The sequence below is a fragment of the Dermacentor albipictus genome, chromosome 10, assembly GCF_038994185.2.
Source record: "Dermacentor albipictus isolate Rhodes 1998 colony chromosome 10, USDA_Dalb.pri_finalv2, whole genome shotgun sequence".
In the NCBI taxonomy this organism is placed as follows: domain Eukaryota; kingdom Metazoa; phylum Arthropoda; class Arachnida; order Ixodida; family Ixodidae; genus Dermacentor; species Dermacentor albipictus.
The window spans coordinates 96,754,077-96,770,870 of record NC_091830.1 but is presented as its reverse complement, the minus strand read 5'-3'; the positions used below and the strand labels follow the sequence as shown (position 1 = coordinate 96,770,870).

General features: G+C 48.6%; 1 protein-coding gene and 6 non-coding genes across 7 annotated transcripts; all 7 read right to left on the bottom strand.

Moving 5' to 3' along the window:
* Positions 1-1,306: 1,306 nt before the first annotated feature.
* On the bottom strand, positions 1,307-1,378 carry TRNAD-GUC (transfer RNA aspartic acid (anticodon GUC)). The gene has a single exon. It is a non-coding gene; the product is annotated as a tRNA-Asp (tRNA).
* A 169-nt stretch (positions 1,379-1,547) lies between these two features.
* Positions 1,548-1,619, bottom strand: TRNAD-GUC (transfer RNA aspartic acid (anticodon GUC)). The gene has a single exon. It is a non-coding gene; the product is annotated as a tRNA-Asp (tRNA).
* A 3,897-nt stretch (positions 1,620-5,516) lies between these two features.
* Positions 5,517-6,772, bottom strand: LOC135921444 (uncharacterized). The gene has a single exon (XM_065455807.2). The coding sequence runs from the start codon at positions 6,762-6,764 to the stop codon at positions 5,559-5,561; it is 1,206 nt and encodes a 401-aa protein (XP_065311879.1). The 5' UTR covers positions 6,765-6,772; the 3' UTR covers positions 5,517-5,558.
* Positions 6,773-6,989: 217 nt separating this feature from the next.
* On the bottom strand, positions 6,990-7,061 carry TRNAD-GUC (transfer RNA aspartic acid (anticodon GUC)). The gene has a single exon. It is a non-coding gene; the product is annotated as a tRNA-Asp (tRNA).
* A 167-nt stretch (positions 7,062-7,228) lies between these two features.
* On the bottom strand, positions 7,229-7,300 carry TRNAD-GUC (transfer RNA aspartic acid (anticodon GUC)). Its single transcript has one exon. It is a non-coding gene; the product is annotated as a tRNA-Asp (tRNA).
* Positions 7,301-12,910: 5,610 nt separating this feature from the next.
* On the bottom strand, positions 12,911-12,982 carry TRNAD-GUC (transfer RNA aspartic acid (anticodon GUC)). The gene has a single exon. It is a non-coding gene; the product is annotated as a tRNA-Asp (tRNA).
* A 167-nt stretch (positions 12,983-13,149) lies between these two features.
* Positions 13,150-13,221, bottom strand: TRNAD-GUC (transfer RNA aspartic acid (anticodon GUC)). The gene has a single exon. It is a non-coding gene; the product is annotated as a tRNA-Asp (tRNA).
* Between the last annotated feature and the right edge of the window lie 3,573 nt (positions 13,222-16,794).

Below are 16,794 nucleotides of genomic sequence, written 5' to 3'. Positions count from 1 at the left end.
CGTCCATTTCTTTGGTCTCGTCGTGGGGGCGCTTGACTGGGGCACCGAGAGTCGCAGTCCGCTCACCGTCGTTGACATCCATGTCCTGCAGCAATGCCGTCGTGTCGTTGTCGGGCGCCTCTTCGTTAACGCCCCCCGTAGGACGGCTCACTGCAGGGAGGTCCTGTACCGGCTTGCCCGCCTTATCGGCAGTCTCAGCTACTGAGCCTTCTGCGCTGGCAGTCGATGACCCACTGACTGTCCCTATCGGAACCACGTCTCCCGTTCCCTTGGCGGCGTCCTCCGTTTCGACCACGTCCATGACGTGCTCAGCCACAACGTCACTCGCTGCTGGTCCTGTCACGGCGGCGTAGGATTTGACGCAGTAAGCGTCAACGTGGCCGAAACGTCTGCACCTGGAACAGCGCGGGACTTTGCACTCCCGGCGGACGTGCCCCGTGCCTTGGCAGCGCAGTCACTGCATTGGTCGACCGGGCACGACCACCAAGGCCAACTCTCCACCGACGCGAACCTGATGAGGAAGGTCTTCCACCTTGACGCCGCTTTTCAGCTTGAGGAGCACAGTCCTGGTGGTCGAAGTCTTGTCGCCCATGCCATGGACGCGCCACCGTTCCCGGCTCACCTCCTCCACCTTGCCGAAAGCCGCGAATGCAGTCCGGACGTCCTCGTCGGCAACGCCGTACAGCAGCCAGTGAAGCCGAAGCTTCACCTGCTGGTCCTGTGGGTCCACGATGACGCACCGTCGTCCCTTCACTTGCAGTTCTTTGAAGGCCATAAGGCGTTTCGTCGCAGTGGCATCAGTCAGGGTCACCGCCCAGACGTGGTTAATCTGGTACGCCCCTATGCATACCACGTCCGGCATCAGTCCCGTCGGCAGTAGGGCATCTCTAAAATCTTCGACCTTGTATGGTCTGGCACGTACATCACCGTGTAAAAACACGGTGTTCAAAGTCACTCGTCCTTTTGGCAGCTGAGGCAGAATAAACGGATACTCATTATCGTTGTCGGTGATCCTGTTTCCGCGGCCAAAAGTGGCCGCTGTCGCCGCTCCACTGGAGCTCATGATTCTGCTGACCGCTCAGCTCGGCTGCCGGAAGCAGAATGAAAGGCGGGGATACTGGCCACTATACTAACGAGGAGATATGCGAGGTGTCAGCTAAAGCAGTATATACACGATTGGAAAAAAAAATCGCAAAACCGTTGGCGCAATCATGCCCACAAGTGGGGAAAAATAGATACAGCTACTTGAGGGGGATCACCCAGTGCACCGCCGCGTGCTCCTGCAAACAAGAAGGAAAAAAAAACACTCCCCGTCGGGGAATCGAACCCCGGTCTCCCGCGTGACAGGCGGGGATACTGGCCACTATACTAACAAGGAGACATGCGAGGTGTCAGCTAAAGCAGTATATACACGATTGGAAAAAAAAATCGCAAAACCGTTGGCGCAATCATGCCCACAAGTGGGGAAAAATAGATACAGCTACTTGAGGGGGATCACCCAGTGCACCGCCGCGTGCTCCTGCAAACAAGAAGGAAAAAAAAAAGCACTCCCCGTCGGGGAATCGAACCCCGGTCTCCCGCGTGACAGGCGGGGATACTGGCCACTATACTAACGAGGAGATATGCGAGGTGTCAGCTAAAGCAGTATATACACGATTGGAAAAAAAAAATCGCAAAACCGCTGGCGCAATCATGCCCACAAGTGGGGAAAAATAGAGACAGCTACTTGAGGGGGATCACCCAGTGCACCGCCGCGTGCTCCTGCAAACAAGAAGGAAAAAAAAAACACTCCCCGTCGGGGAATCGAACCCCGGTCTACCGCGTGACAGGCGGGGATACTGGCCACTATACTAACGAGTTTTTTTTTCCTTTTCTTTATTGCCTGCTTAGACATTAACACACACAAAAAAAATTCATATACACAGTGCACCCACATCAAATCAGGTGGGATGGTCGCTAAAATTTCTTGAGGCACACCAGCTCATCAAGGATGCTAACCCAGTCTGGGGTTTCGCTTTGTGCACGATACACTTCTCGTAATAGTGACATACTTTCAATGAAGTTCTCTCGCGCAGAGCACACATTCACATCAGCAAGACGTACAGCCATTCTGGTTTTCCACAAACTGTGGAGGCCCAGCAACATGAACATGTCGAACGGTGGCCCCTCATCACTTTCAACTGGAAGGAACCGAATTCCATAGGGGTTTATGGGGAGTTCTTTTTTAAGAGTGCGCTGCAAGATGTCCCAGTGAAAGACAGCGTCCCAACACTCAATGAAGGCGTGTTCAATTGTTTCAGGCTTTTTACACAGCAGGCAATTGGTAGTCCAGGGTACGAATATTCCTTTCTGTTCTAGCCATACTTTAACGGGGAGGGTGTTCGTGTGTAGGTGGAAAAAGAAAGTTTTCACAGCAGGTCTCACAGGCATCCTTTTGACTCGTTTCAGCACATCTTTTCCTGGGCCTCCACAGTGAACACTCCTATACAGTGGAATAGGTAACATGCTGTCAACTAAATCTGCGTATAGTTTCTTTTTTCTCACTGAACACAAATACTCCAGCGAAAAACGTGCGCAGAGTATTCTAAAAGATGCAACGACTTCACGATAGTAACCAGTCGCTCTTCTAGTGATAGCACTAGATGTGGACACAACAAATTCAGGCAGTTCTGTTGCCATTTTCGCCTGAATGACTGTACGGAGAAAAACATTTCTTTCATCTCGCAGGAAGAAGAACCGCGATACTATCTGTCTAATAAACAAGTGTGAGAGCCCAAGGCCCCCATTTCGAACTGTGCGAAAAAGATTTGTTCGACTGGATCGCTCCCAAGTGGAGTTCCAGATGAAGATAGCAAACACTCGATGCATTTTTTGAACGTTTACACGGGACATGAACATTACTTGCAGTATGTACCAAACTTTGGCAATCAAAAATTGCAAGCTGAAGCACGTGCAAACACTGACAATCCCCGGCCCTGCCATCCTTTTATCTTTTCTTTCATTGATTCTATTTGTCCGGTCCACAACTGTGTCGAGTCCCGATAGCACTCAAAGGGCACTCCTAGATACAGTGAAGGCACTGTAGTCCACTGCATACCGGCGAATTTTGTGGGTGTCGCGTCCCAGCTTCCATGCCATATCCCAACACTTTTTTCGAAGTTTATCTGGGCACCAGTGTACCTACAAAAGGATCTTGCAAGGCGGACAGCCTCGACCACGCTTTTCCTGTCTTCACAAAAGACGGCGACGCCATCTGCATAAGCTAGCATTTTAACTTCTGCGGCGTGCAGCCTAAAACCACGAATGTTTTCATCCCGTATGACTGCCATACAAAAGGGTTCGAGGTACAGGGCAAAAAGCAAAGGAGACAAGGGACAGCCTTGCCGTACAGACGAGCGGACTGGCACCCGCGAACTAAGACACTTATTAACTATAAGCTGCGTGTAAAAGTCTTCATAAGCCATTTTAACGCCATCTACAATGACGCTCCCAACATTACAGTACTGCAGTATAGCGAAAAGCACCTCATGTGACACCCGGTCGAACGCCTTCGCAAGGTCTAGCTGCAACATGGCCACCCGACCCCCAATGGCATCACAACATTCGAGCACATTCCTTGCAATGTGGGTGTTCGTGAAAATGGTGCGGCCTTTAATGCCACACGTCTGGTGTGGCCCTACAAGCTGCTGAATCACGCTTTGAAATCGTCGAGCCAGTACTTTCATAAATATTTTGTAATCTGTGTTGGTCAGACTTATCGGTCTGTATGAACCTACTGAAAGGAGCTTTTCCCGGTCATCGGTTTTCGGAATTAATACTATGTGTGAAGTCCGGAATGAGGGTAATACTTTTTTAAATTCATACGCCTCTGAGAGTAGTCGGTGCAATATACACGCAAACTCCTGACTGAATGCCTTGTAAAAAGCGGCGCTTAGGCCATCCGGCCCTGGCGATTTGCCTGATGGCAGTTCTTCCATCGCCCTTTCGATCTCGGATACAGCTATTGGTCTCTCAAGACTTTCTCTAACGTCGTCATCCAACCTTGGCATCTCGCTCATGAATTCACTCTCTAAGACCGGTCCAGAACGCGTCACATTGCCGAACAATTCGCGATAGTGCTCCACAAAAGCTTTCTCAATCGACGAAGCGTCTGACGTCACCTCGTTTTGAAGACGTATCTGTTGGATCTCATTTCTTGACGCGTGACGCTTTTCATCGCTCATTGCCCGTTTGTTTGGTATCTCACCCATCCATAGGCGTTCGCTTCTAGCGCGTATAACTGCTGCTTTGTATCGCTCTTCGTCGATAACTTCAAGCTCGCGTCTTACTTTACGTTTTCAGCTAATAGATCGTGACCCGCATTTTCTGCGCTTGACAGATATTCTAGCTGTCTTTGCAGCTCTCTTTGTTTCTGTAATTTATCGTGCTGAAGGCTGCTTCCTCTTTCTATTGCAATGAACTTAACTTGAATATTAAATTCCTCCCATGTGACAGTAAAATATTCATCCTCATTTGCCATCAACTCTGTTATCTTTTCCTTAACTCTTCGCACAAATGGTTCATCATCAAGCAGCTTTTCGTTGAATTTCCACATGTTCCAGTTGAATCGTGTTCTTTTAAATTTTTCCCCAATCGAGAAGCTTACCAAGCTATGGTCCGTGAACGATTGCGGTGCGACGTTATAACTATTACAAAGGGTGATCAAGACGTCAGAAACATACACTCTGTCCAGCCTTGCTCGGCTATTTCGCTGAATGTGCGTGTACTGCGGAATGATACCATCAGTGAGGACTAGGCCCACATCTTCTAAGTTGTGGTTTTCAATTAGTCTGCTCAAAAGGAGAGCACTTTTATCGCGAACCCTTTCCCTTTTTAGTCGGTCTTCCGGAGAACACACACAGTTAAAATCACCAAGAAATATGACGAAGCGATCACATTTTAGATATTGCTCGATAGATTCAAAAAACAAAAATCGATCATTCACATTGTTTGGCGCATAAACGCATACGAGCCGCCACAAATCGTGAGAAAAAGAAAAATCTACAATAAGCAAGCGGCCAGTTTCAGAAACAGTTACACTTTCTTCAATGATACCAGCACTCTTCCGTATTAACAACGCACATCCGCCTGATGTGCCATTCGCATGGCACACGCACACATTGTAATGCGCCGTGAAAGGCGTCACCATGCGATCGGTCTGCTCTTGGGTTTCTACCTTAGTTTCTTGTAAGGCAACTACATCGAGTTCCTTCTCCATACACAAGCGGCTAAGTTGATTTTGCCTCCTTCGCGCTCCAAGGCCACGAACATTTAACGTGGCAACTCTCAGTGCTCTCTCTAGTTTCCCCGCCATTTATCTGCAAAAGCAAGCCGATCGCACGGTGCCGCTAAAGAACAAGCGATCCGGACACACTGTAGAAAAAAATTGCATGCATAGCTTTTGCACTGAAAACCGCTCGATCCACACGCGTACCTTTAGAGCGTACGCGGAGCCCGATTCCAAAAAGGACGCCATGTCTTCACGTCGTTAGTCCGGGCGCCCCAGTAGGCGCCGGGTCCTACTTAGGCGGTTTTGCCGCCGGTCGTCTGTCCGGCGGGATGTTTGGCTTCAGGCGCACGGGCACACGACGACCCGCCTGCGCTTTTGGCGGCGGCTCGTCTTTGGCCCCGTTGTCAAGGTTGCTGTCCACGTTGCCGTCCAGGTTGCCGGTCGAGTCCCTCGCTCTTTTCATAGCCGCATTGCTTGCACTCGATTCTTCGACGTCCATCAAGGAAGTTACCGGTCCGTGCTCCGTGGCGGTCTCCTCGGCAGCGGTGGATTTTGCGGCCGATTCTTCTTTGGCTCCTTCGTCGCATGCCCTTTGCACTGCATCTTTCGGTCCCGTAGGCAGCACATTTACCACCTTCTTGGAATTAGCCGCCGGCACAGAAGGTGTTGCGACTGTGTCCGCCGGTGGTACTAGCACGCGGGAAGCCTCATCAACGTCAGCCTCGTCCATTAACAGGTCAGCCACGTCCTCTCGGAGAGCAGGTCCTGCGACGGATGCGTAAGTCTTAACACATTCCGTATCCTGGTGGCCGTAGCGACGGCATACTGCACATCTCGGGACGCGGCAGTCACGTCGGACATGTCCGGTGTTTCGGCACTTCAGGCAAAGGGGTGCTCTGCCCGGTACCACAACTAGGGTCTGCTCACCAGCTACACGAAGTTGATGGGGCAGGTCTTCTATGGTCATACCCGTGATCAGAACCAGGGACACCACCCGTGTCGACGATGCTTTATCTTGAACTCCTTGAACACGCCACTTTTCATGGACAACGTCCGTGACCTTTCCGAACGGTAACAGGGCTGTCCGTATATCATCGTCCGACACGTTATGAAGCATCCAATGCAGCTTCAGCCGCACGCCCTGATTGGCTGGATCAACGACAATGCACCGACGTTCATTCACCTTGAGGTTCTTGGTGCTTGAAAGCCTTTTCACGCCTTCGTCGCTCTTGAAAGTAACCGCCCAAACGTGGCTCATCTGATACGCCCCTAGTGCGATGACATCAGCAAGTAGGCCTAAGCTAGCCAACGCATCTCGGAAATGTTCCACACGATACGGCCTGGCACGCACATCCGCATGCAGAAAAACTGTATTTAAAACTATCCGACCTGTCGGCAATTGAGGCAGCAAAACTTGGTATTCCGGGTCTTCTGAGGCAAAACTCCTGGTACCGCGGCCCTGCTGGGCCGCTGAAGCCGCTCCTACGGAGCTCATGATCGGCACGTCCGCTCGCTAGCGCGGCAGAAAGCCGAATCCCCACTATACTAACGAGGAGACATGCGAGGTGTCAGATAAAGCAGTATATACACGATTGGAAAAAAAATCGCAAAACCGTTGGCGCAATCATGCCCACAAGTGGAGAAAAATAGATACAGCTACTTGAGGGGGATCACCCAGTGCACCGCCGCGTGCTCCTGCAAACAAGAAGGAAAAAAAACACTCCCCGTCGGGGAATCGAACCCCGGTCTCCCGCGTGACAGGCGGGGATACTGGCCACTATACTAACGAGGAGACATGCGAGGTGTCAGCTAAAGCAGTATATACACGATTGGAAAAAAAATCGCAAAACCGTTGGCGCAATCATGCCACAAGTGGGGAAAAATAGATACAGCTACTTGAGGGGGATCACCCAGTGCACCGCCGCGTGCTCCTGCAAACAAGAAGGAAAAAAAAAAACACTCCCCGTCGGGGAATCGAACCCCGGTCTCCCGCGTGACAGGCGGGGATACTGGCCACTATACTAACGAGGAGACATGCGAGGTGTCAGCTAAAGCAGTATATACACGATTGGAAAAAAAAATCGCAAAACCGTTGGCGCAATCATGCCCACAAGTGGGGACAAATAGATACAGCTACTTGGGGGGGGGATCACCCAGTGCACCGCCGCGTGCTCCTGCAAACAAGAAGGAAAAAAAAAACACTCCCCGTCGGGGAATCGAACCCCGGTCTCCCGCGTGACAGGCGGCGATACTGGCCATTATACTAACGAGGAGACATGCGAGGTGTCAGCTAAAGCAGTATATACACGATTGGAAGAAAAATCGCAAAACCGTTGGCGCAATCATGCCACAAGTGGGGAAAAATAGATACAGCTACTTGAGGGGGATCACCCAGTGCACCGCCGCGTGCTCCTGCAAACAAGAAGGAAAAAAAAACACTCCCCGTCGGGGAATCGAACCCCGGTCTCCCGCGTGACAGGCGGGGATAGTGGCCACTATACTAACGAGGAGATTTTTTTTCTTTATTACATGGAAAAGAAAAATGAAGGTGTAGTACAAAGTGGACACAACCACACATTTAAAACTCAGGCAAACACACACATGCATCCAACAAGTGCATCCAGTCTGGCGGAGGTTCCTGCACAGCGTACACACTTCTTACATACGCAGCACTTTCGCGAAAAAAGGATTTTGTAGTTCGCGGGCTTTCGGCATGGCGATCACAGAGTCTACTTCTCCACAGGCTATATAAACCAAGCACAATGAACATATCATAGGGAGGACCACCGGTAACCTGAAACGGTAGAAACCTAATTGAGTATGGCGTCATGTCAATGTCCTTTTTAAGTGTCCGTTGGAGAATGTCCCAAAAAAATACAGCGTCCCTACAGTCTATGAAACAATGATCTATGGTTTCGGCACGTGGACAGAGCCGACAGTTTGTTGACCACGGCACAAAGCAACCCCTCGAATTCAACCAAGTTTTAACAGGGAGTGTTTCCGAATGTAATTTAAAGAAAAATGTTTTTACTCCAGGAGGCACACACATTTTCCGGACGCGTTTAAGTACATCTTGATGAGGTCGATTTAAATAAGGTGCACGATACAAAGGATCTGGGAAAATAGAATCAACCAGTGCCGCAGAAATTGCTTTTCTGCTCGCTGTGAACACGTACTCCAGGCTGAATCTAACTTTCAAGAAAAGAAATGTATCAACAACCTCCTTGAGAAAGCCCCAAGGAGCCTGTGGGACATCTTTGACATTTGAAGACACTACTATGTTAGGAACATAATGAACTAAACGCAGTTGCAACATTTCACGCAAGAACGGATGGTCACTGTCTCGAAAGAAAAACAGGCGCGAAACAATTTGCCTGACGAAGAGGTGTACTAATCCTAGACCACCACGTTCAAGGGGGAGAAACAGATTGTCGCGCCGCATCCATTCACATCTCGAACTCCAAATGAATGTTGCAAATACGCGATGCAGTGCCTGAAGGCGAAGTCTTGAGCAGTGCAGTACTTGGAGCACATACATAAGACGGGAAGCTAAGAAAACGTTACACACTTCAGCACGAAAGAACACTGACAAATTCCGCCCTCGCCATGAATTCACTTTACGTTGAATTTTGCCAACTTCTCCCGACCAATGAGCGTTGCTATTTCTATACTGTGAGAGAGGCACACCTAAATAACGCAGATCTTCTTTCCATTGAATTCCTGCGTAATGTGATGGCATTGTGGCCCATAATCCAAACCAAAAACCGGAACTTTTTTCAAAGTTAACGCTTGCACCAGAAGCAGCACAAAATTCTTCTGTAATTGCAAGAGCAGTGTTTACGCTCTTTTTATCAGTACAGAAAAAGGCCACGTCGTCTGCATACGCAAGAACCCGAACCTCATTAGTAAGTAATTTAAACCCTTGGAAATCTTGTGCTTTAAGAATGCCCATACAAAGTGGCTCTAAATACAAGCAGAACAGAAGCGGTGACAAGGGGCATCCTTGTCGTACTGATGATAAAGGCCTAATCGGATCGGAGAGAGAGCCATTCACTATAAGCCGCGTTGAGCCATTAGCATAACATATCCTCACACCTCTAAGGAGCAGAGATCCGATATTTATATGCTCTAGTAAAGTAAACAGGAATGAGTGATGCACCCTATCGAACGCCTTAGCCAGATCTAGCTGTACCATTGCCACCTGTCCAATCCCCTCAGCTACACACTCTAGCACCGATCTCGCTACATGAATGTTCGTCTGAATGGACCGTCCTCTGATGCCACATGTTTGATGATCACCGACCACAGATCTTACTACAACTTGCAAACGGTTAGCTAATACCTTAGCAAAAATTTTATAATCCACATTGCATAAGGAGATAGGACGATATCCGTCAACTTTTTGCAATTTCTGTTCATCATCGGTTTTGGCTATAAGGACGGTGTGTCCTTCGTACATTGTGGCGGTTAGGTACCCTACTTCCAAGGCCTCTCGGTACACCTGAAGTAATAATGGCCACAAGAGGGAACGAAAACACTGATAAAATTCGGCAGTAAGGCCATCCGGGCCAGGCGTTTTGCCCTTCGCTAACGAATCGATGCATGAAGTTACCTCACTGATATCAATGTTTTCGTTGGTATAATCGTACTCATCCTGATTTAACTGGGGTAGCAACGATACAATCTTTTTGGCAGCATCTGTATCCAATTTCATATGGTCTCGGAATAGTTTTTGGTAATGTTCAAAAAATGCTTTAGTTATTAGAGTAGGCTCGTTAACAATGATTCCACCATACTCTATTTCTAGTATTTGTTTAGACAGCGCGTGTCGGCGCTCATCGCCAAGGGCCCTACTGCAAGGCTGTTCTTCCAGGAAACGCTGCTCTCGCGCCCGCACTAGTGCACCTCTGTATTTTTCTGCGTTCAAAGTTTGTAACTGTGCCTTGACCTTATGAATATCATCAATATATTGACCCGGATGTATGCATTCAAGCTCATGCAACTCACTCAAAAGTCTATACAATGCTTTGTAATTATTCTTTTTTTCAAAGGCTAATATTGATGATTCTTCGATAGCTATCATTTTAGCTTCCTGTTTAAAAAATTCCCACAAAGCAAAGAGTGGCAAGTCTTTGCGGCAAGACACATGAGCTATAAGCTCAGTAATACGATTTAAGAAACACTCACGCGAAAGTAACTGGTTATTAAACTTCCACAGCTCCCAGCACATACGCCGACTTTGGTACCGACGGCTGCCAAAAGATGCTGAGACTAGGCAATGGTCACTAAAGAATATAGGATGCACAGTGTAACCATGAATAAGAGGTAGCGCGCTAAGCGAAACGTACATTCGGTCAAGCCTCGCATGCGAGGTACCCTGGAAGTGCGTATATCGACATCCCGCCTTTTCATTTTCCCCAATGTCCACAAGCTGATAATCACATATCAGGCGTTGCAACGCATCACTACTTGGATCATGTCTCAGCTTCAGTGACGTACGATCTCGCGCGTTGCATACACAATTAAAGTCTCCAAAGAGGACCAATGCACGATCAGTACAGAAATTATTTTCTAGAGATAAGAAGAAACACTCGCGTTCACGTAACTTGTTCGGGGCATAAACACACACAAATCTAAAGCTCGTGCCACTGATATCAATATCGCAGCAGATTAGGCGCCCTTCCCTATCTGTAAACAAATGTAGGAAATCACACTGTAAATTTTTGCTAACAAATAACATACAGCCTGCGGAAACGCCTACTGCATGGCTGACACAAACATTATAGTCAGATATGAATAGAGATAGAGCTACTTCTGCGTTTTCGTCGGATTCAATCTTTGTTTCTTGGATAGCAGCAATATCTAATTTTCTATTACGTAGCAAATGAAGAAGCTGTACTTGCCGTCGCTTACTTCGTAAGCCACGGACATTTAAAGTGCCAAAATGGAAGGGAAGAGCGCCCGCCATGATTACCTATGTAGGTGCAGCGTCTAAACGCTGCTCCAGAGGTGCACCACTCCCTTCTTGATGAGGTGATGCACCATGGGCTTTTTGGTGCACGGTAACACAAGGGACATCAGCAGGTGTAGGTGTTCCCCGGAGCGGTTTTGTCAACTTTGACACCTTAGGAACGCGAGCCTCCTTTGCCGAGGGCGATGGATTGTCGGATGGCGCTGGACGTTTCTTGGCGGCCTAGCACATTGATCCAGATTCCACTGACAGTGGGCGATATTGAACTGGTGGAGATTCCGCCCAAGACACAGTTGGTTCGTCGTCAGGTGCCTTAGTCTCCTCCTCGATCGCAGGCTTCTGGCTGAGGCTAATGTCAGCCGATGACGGTTTAATCTGTTCTTGTCGATGAGTCTCAGGGAGTGTTTCTCCAGTTGCATCCACAACTTCGTTCACGTCCATGAGATGATCGGCGATGGTATCAGCCTCAGCCGGTCTACTTCCACGAAGCTTGTCAGCGTAGGTTCCGACGCATGCATCTGCAGGGTGACCGTAGCGGTGCAGTTACTGCAGCGTGGTGTTCGACATTGTCGCCGGATATGCCCAACTCTGTTGCACCGGAGGCAAAGTGGTGGTCGGCCAGGTACCAAGATAAGGCACTGGTGGCCATATATGCTCAACAGATGTGGCAGATTACCGGCAGAAACGCCATCTTTCAATGTGAACGCCACGTCTCGGTTAGTCATTTGCCAGCCCTCCATGCCGTCACACCGCCACATTTCTCTCGTGATCGACTGCACTGTGCCATATGGCTCTAGCGCTTCAACAATCCGTCTCTGTTCGAGGTGTGGGGGAAGCCAAAGAAGCTTCATCTTGATATTCTTGCATTCCGGGTCAATGACAAGGCACTTGAGGCCCTTCACCAACAACTCGCCTTTGTCGACAAGATTCTGTTTAGCGATGCTATTAACGCATGTCACCAACCACAAATGGCTCATCTGGTATTGTCCAGCGCCGAGTATGTCAGTTGCATTTAGCACTGACAGGAGAGCATCGCGAAAGTCCGGGGCTCGATACGGCCGCCCTGCCAGGTCAGCATGCAGGAAAACTGAATTGAGGACGGTGTTGCCAGTCGGTAGACGAGGAAGAACGACTTTATAATTACCGGAATCGGTAGATGACGGTGGGTGTGATCCTCGGCCAAGGGCCGATGCGCTGTTTCCAGCGGAGCTCATCGCAAACGTGGCCGTTCGAACAAGCCTCTTCTTCTTCTCATACTAACGAGGAGACATGCGAGGTGTCAGCTAAAGCAGTATATACACGATTGGAAAAAAAATCGCAAAACCGTTGGCGCAATCATGCCACAAGTGGGGAAAAATAGATACAGCTACTTGAGGGGGATCACCCAGTGCACCGCCGCGTGCTCCTGCAAACAAGAAGGAAAAAAAAAACACTCTCCGTCGGGGAATCGAACCCCGGTCTCCCGCGTGACAGGCGGGGATACTGGCCACTATACTAACGAGGAGACATGCGAGGTGTCAGCTAAAGCATATATACACGATTGGAAAAAAAATCTCAAAACCGTTGGCGCAATCATGCCCACAAGTGGGGAAAAATAGATACAGCTACTTGAGGGGGATCACCCAGTGCACCGCCGCGTGCTCCTGCAAACAAGAAGGAAAAAAAAAACACTCCACGTCGGGGAATCGAACCCCGGTCTCCCGCGTGACAGGCGGGGATACTGGCCACTATACTAACGAGGAGACGTGCGAGGTGTCAGCTAAAGCATATATACACGATTGGAAAAAAAAATCGCAAAACCGTTGGCGCAATCATGCCCACAAGTGGGGAAAAATAGATACAGCTACTTGAGGGTGATCACCCAGTGCACCGCCGCGTGCTCCTGCAAACAAGAAGGAAAAAAAAAACACTCCACGTCGGGGAATCGAACCCCGGTCTCCCGCGTGACAGGCGGGGATACTGGCCACTATACTAACGAGGATTTTTTTTTCTTTATTGCCTGTTTTGTTTTACAGGTGGTGGAAACAGAAAAACATGAATGATAAAAGGAAACACTTGGACCAAGTCTTGGTCCGATGCGCTCACATTAAAATTTCTTCAAGTTGCACAATTCGTCCAAGAGAGGTAGCCAGTCAGGAGGCTCTGGTTGCGCTTTATACAGTTCGCGTATATAATCCACGTTTACAATGAAATTTTCCCTGACAGTACGTGCGTGAAGGTCGGCATTGCGAACCGCTATTCTAGTCTGCCAGATGCTGTGAAGTGCTATCACCATGAACATGTCGTACGGGACGCCGTCTTCATTGTCCACACTCAGAAAACGAATGCCATAACTCGTGATGGGTAGGTCCTTTTTCAATGTGCGCTGCAGAATGTCCCAATGGAATACGGCGTCCCAGCAGTAAAGAAATACGTGTTCTACCGTTTCGGGCGTCTTATAAAGTAGACAGTTTGTCATCCATGGAACGTAGAGTCCCTTATCAGCTAACCATTGCTTTACTGGGAGCGTCCCAGAATGAAGTTTGAAGAAGAAAGTTTTTGTTCCCGGTTTTACGTTCATCTTTTTAACCCTTCTTAGCACGTCCTGTCCGGGTCCGACATTGAATAAAGTTCTGTACCGCGGTGTTGGCAAAAAACAGTCGACAAGGTCTTTGTAAAGTGTTTTCCGTTTTACAGAGGACAAATACTGTAGTGAAAAGCGCACTTTCAGAAATTGAAAAGACTGCACTACTTCACGCAAGAATCCAGTCACATAATGGTACATATTGTTATTCGATGACACAACAAATTCTGGAACGTGTGAACACAGCCTTAAATTGATTAGTTTGTAAAAAGCCATTTCTTTGGTCGCGGAGAAAAATAAAACGAGACACAACTTGCCTAATAAATAAATGACACAAACCCAATCCACCGTTTCGGACCGGTAAGAATAAATTTGAGCGACTTGTTCGTTCCCAGGTCGATCTCCACACAAACACGGCGAAAATCCTGTGAAATTTCTGCACATTCACCCGCGACATACAAAGGACTTGGAACACATACCATATTTTGGCTATTAAAAACAGGTTGCATACACACGCCCGTGCAAAAATAGAGAGCTCCCGCCCACCCCAGGCATTTGTTTTTTGCCTGATTGTTTCTGCTTCGTCCTTCCAGTACTTGTTGTCAAGATAAACCTCGAGTGGCACCCCTAGGTACTTCAGTGGCCGGGTTTCCCATTTTACATTTACGTATACATCAGGCTTCATATCCCAATTACCATACCAAAACGCAGTTGTTTTATCCCAGTTAATCATGCTACCTGTCATGGAACAAAATTGTTTGGCTGTGTGAACAACTTCACGTATGCTATGCCTGTCTTGACAGAGTACGGCCACATCGTCAGCATATGCAAGAATCTTTACTTCAGTACTCTGTAATCTAAATCCGTGCACGTTTGAATTTTGGATAATTGATAAGCAAAAGCGTTCTAGGTATATGGCAAAAAGTAAGGCTGAGGCCGGGCATCCTTGTCTGATAGAACTGAGTATGTCAATTTCTTCACTCAGCGCCCTATCAACTACCAGGCATGTTACACACTGCGAGTATGGCATCTTTAATCCATCAAGAAACACAGTTCCAACTTGCACATGTTCTAACACGTTGAACAACACTTCATGGGAGACACGGTCAAAAGCTTTTTGCAAGTCTATTTGCATCATTGCTATTCGGTCTCCAAAGTCATCGCAAATCTCTAAGACACTTCTTACTACATGTATATTTGTCGTAATACTACGACCTTTTATGCCACATGTCTGGTGCGGTCCTACAATGTTTTGAACTACATTCTGCATTCTTTTGGCCAACACCTTCATGAAAATTTTGTAATCCGTATTCAAGAGGCAAATGAATCATGTGTGGGCGGTCACCTGCAAGACTGCTGAAGGCGCCAAGAAGTTTTTGGCCGAACCGGAATTGACGGTCAAGGGTCGGAGATGCATCGTAATTGATCCAAGTCACCGCGACGTCCGTCTGAAGCTTCACTGGCTGCTCTACCATGTACGCGAAGAAGACGTGCGAAACGCCCTGAGCCCCTACGGAACCGTCTTGGAAATAGGACTGGATAAATGGCGCCTTGACGGCTACAGCCAACAGAGCACCATGACACGCACAGTTGTGGTGCGACTGAAGGCTGACGTTACGTTGGATGATATACCACATCAGCTGCGCGTCGGAGGTGAGCTAGCCCTTGTCGTAGCGCCCGGAAGAGCGCCAAGGTGCTTGCGCTGCCAACAGATTGGCCACATAAGAAAGGACTGCCGCGTGCCGCGGTGCAACGTCTGCAAACGCTTTGGACACGCCGTAGAAAACTGCTCGAGGACGTATGCGGCAGCTGCCATGGCCACGTTGAGCACGGAGAAATCCGAGCTCACCATGGACGAAGCGGAAGCAGAAGAATGTCTGCATTCTGCAACAAGATCAGGAGTACAAGGCACCAGCACCAAAGGAAGTAAGCAATTGGAAAACACTACTGCGGAAAATTTGACAGCCACTGTACAGGTAGATATTACAGCAGACGCAAAAGCCAAGATACAGGGCTCCGAATTCATCGAGGGTGGTGCCAACAACACAAGTGGAAATAAAGACACAGCGGGAGTTCACCACAAGAGTGACGAAGTGGACGCCATGGATTGCCGTGAAGCAGAAGACAGCAGTGCGCTGGGAAAGAGACCACGAGACGACGCCGGTGCAGAGACAAAGGACGCCAACAGCAGTGAACCGCCGACGAAAGCGTTCACCAGTCGCCGGCTGCGGCCCACCCCAAAGCCAAACGTTACGGAGGGGGAGAAGAGGGCGGCTACGCCGCCCACTTGACAGCACGGCTAACGCACCGGGGTTGTACCCCAATATCGGGACACAGACTGTTTGGTGAGCGCATCCTTTTTTAAAGATAAAGATGGCTGTTAGACTTGAGAGAGCAGTTCGTTTCGCCACTCTAAATGTGCGCGGGCTTTCGTCTAGGAGACGCCAATACCAATTAAGTAGGCTATTTGCGGAACATGATTTAGACGTGATCGCCGTGCAAGAAAAAAAAGTACACAGGGAGGACGAAACTGATCGAATGGTTGCGCCTTTCAGCGCAACGTATAATGTTTGTGTGTCACATGCTGATGGCTTATCGGGAGGGTGTGCAATTTTTATAAAAAGATCGATGGGTGCAGTTGAGACAAGTATAAGAAGCAGTGAGAGCGGGCGCTTCGTGGTTTGTGATTTGTCGTTAATGAATTTTGAATGGCGCGTGATTTGCTTGTACGCCCCAAATCGTGACAACGAAAGGAAAGCATTCTTTGAAGAGATTGGTGGTTTCCTTGATTGTAGTAAATATGTGAAATTAATTGGTGACTTCAACTGTGTGTGCGCGATTGAGGACCGCTCTAAACGTGTAAATTTGCGCGATCAAAGCGCACTGTTATTGACGGTATACTAACGAGGAGACATGCGAGGTGTCAGATAAAGCAGTATATACACGATTGGAAAAAAAAATCGCAAAACCGTTGGCGCAATCATGCCCACA

Coding starts and splice junctions, on each gene's coding strand:
- LOC135921444 (XM_065455807.2), bottom strand. CDS start 6,764: ATGAGCTCCGTAGGAGCGGCTTCAGCGGCCCAGCAGGGCCGCGGTACC.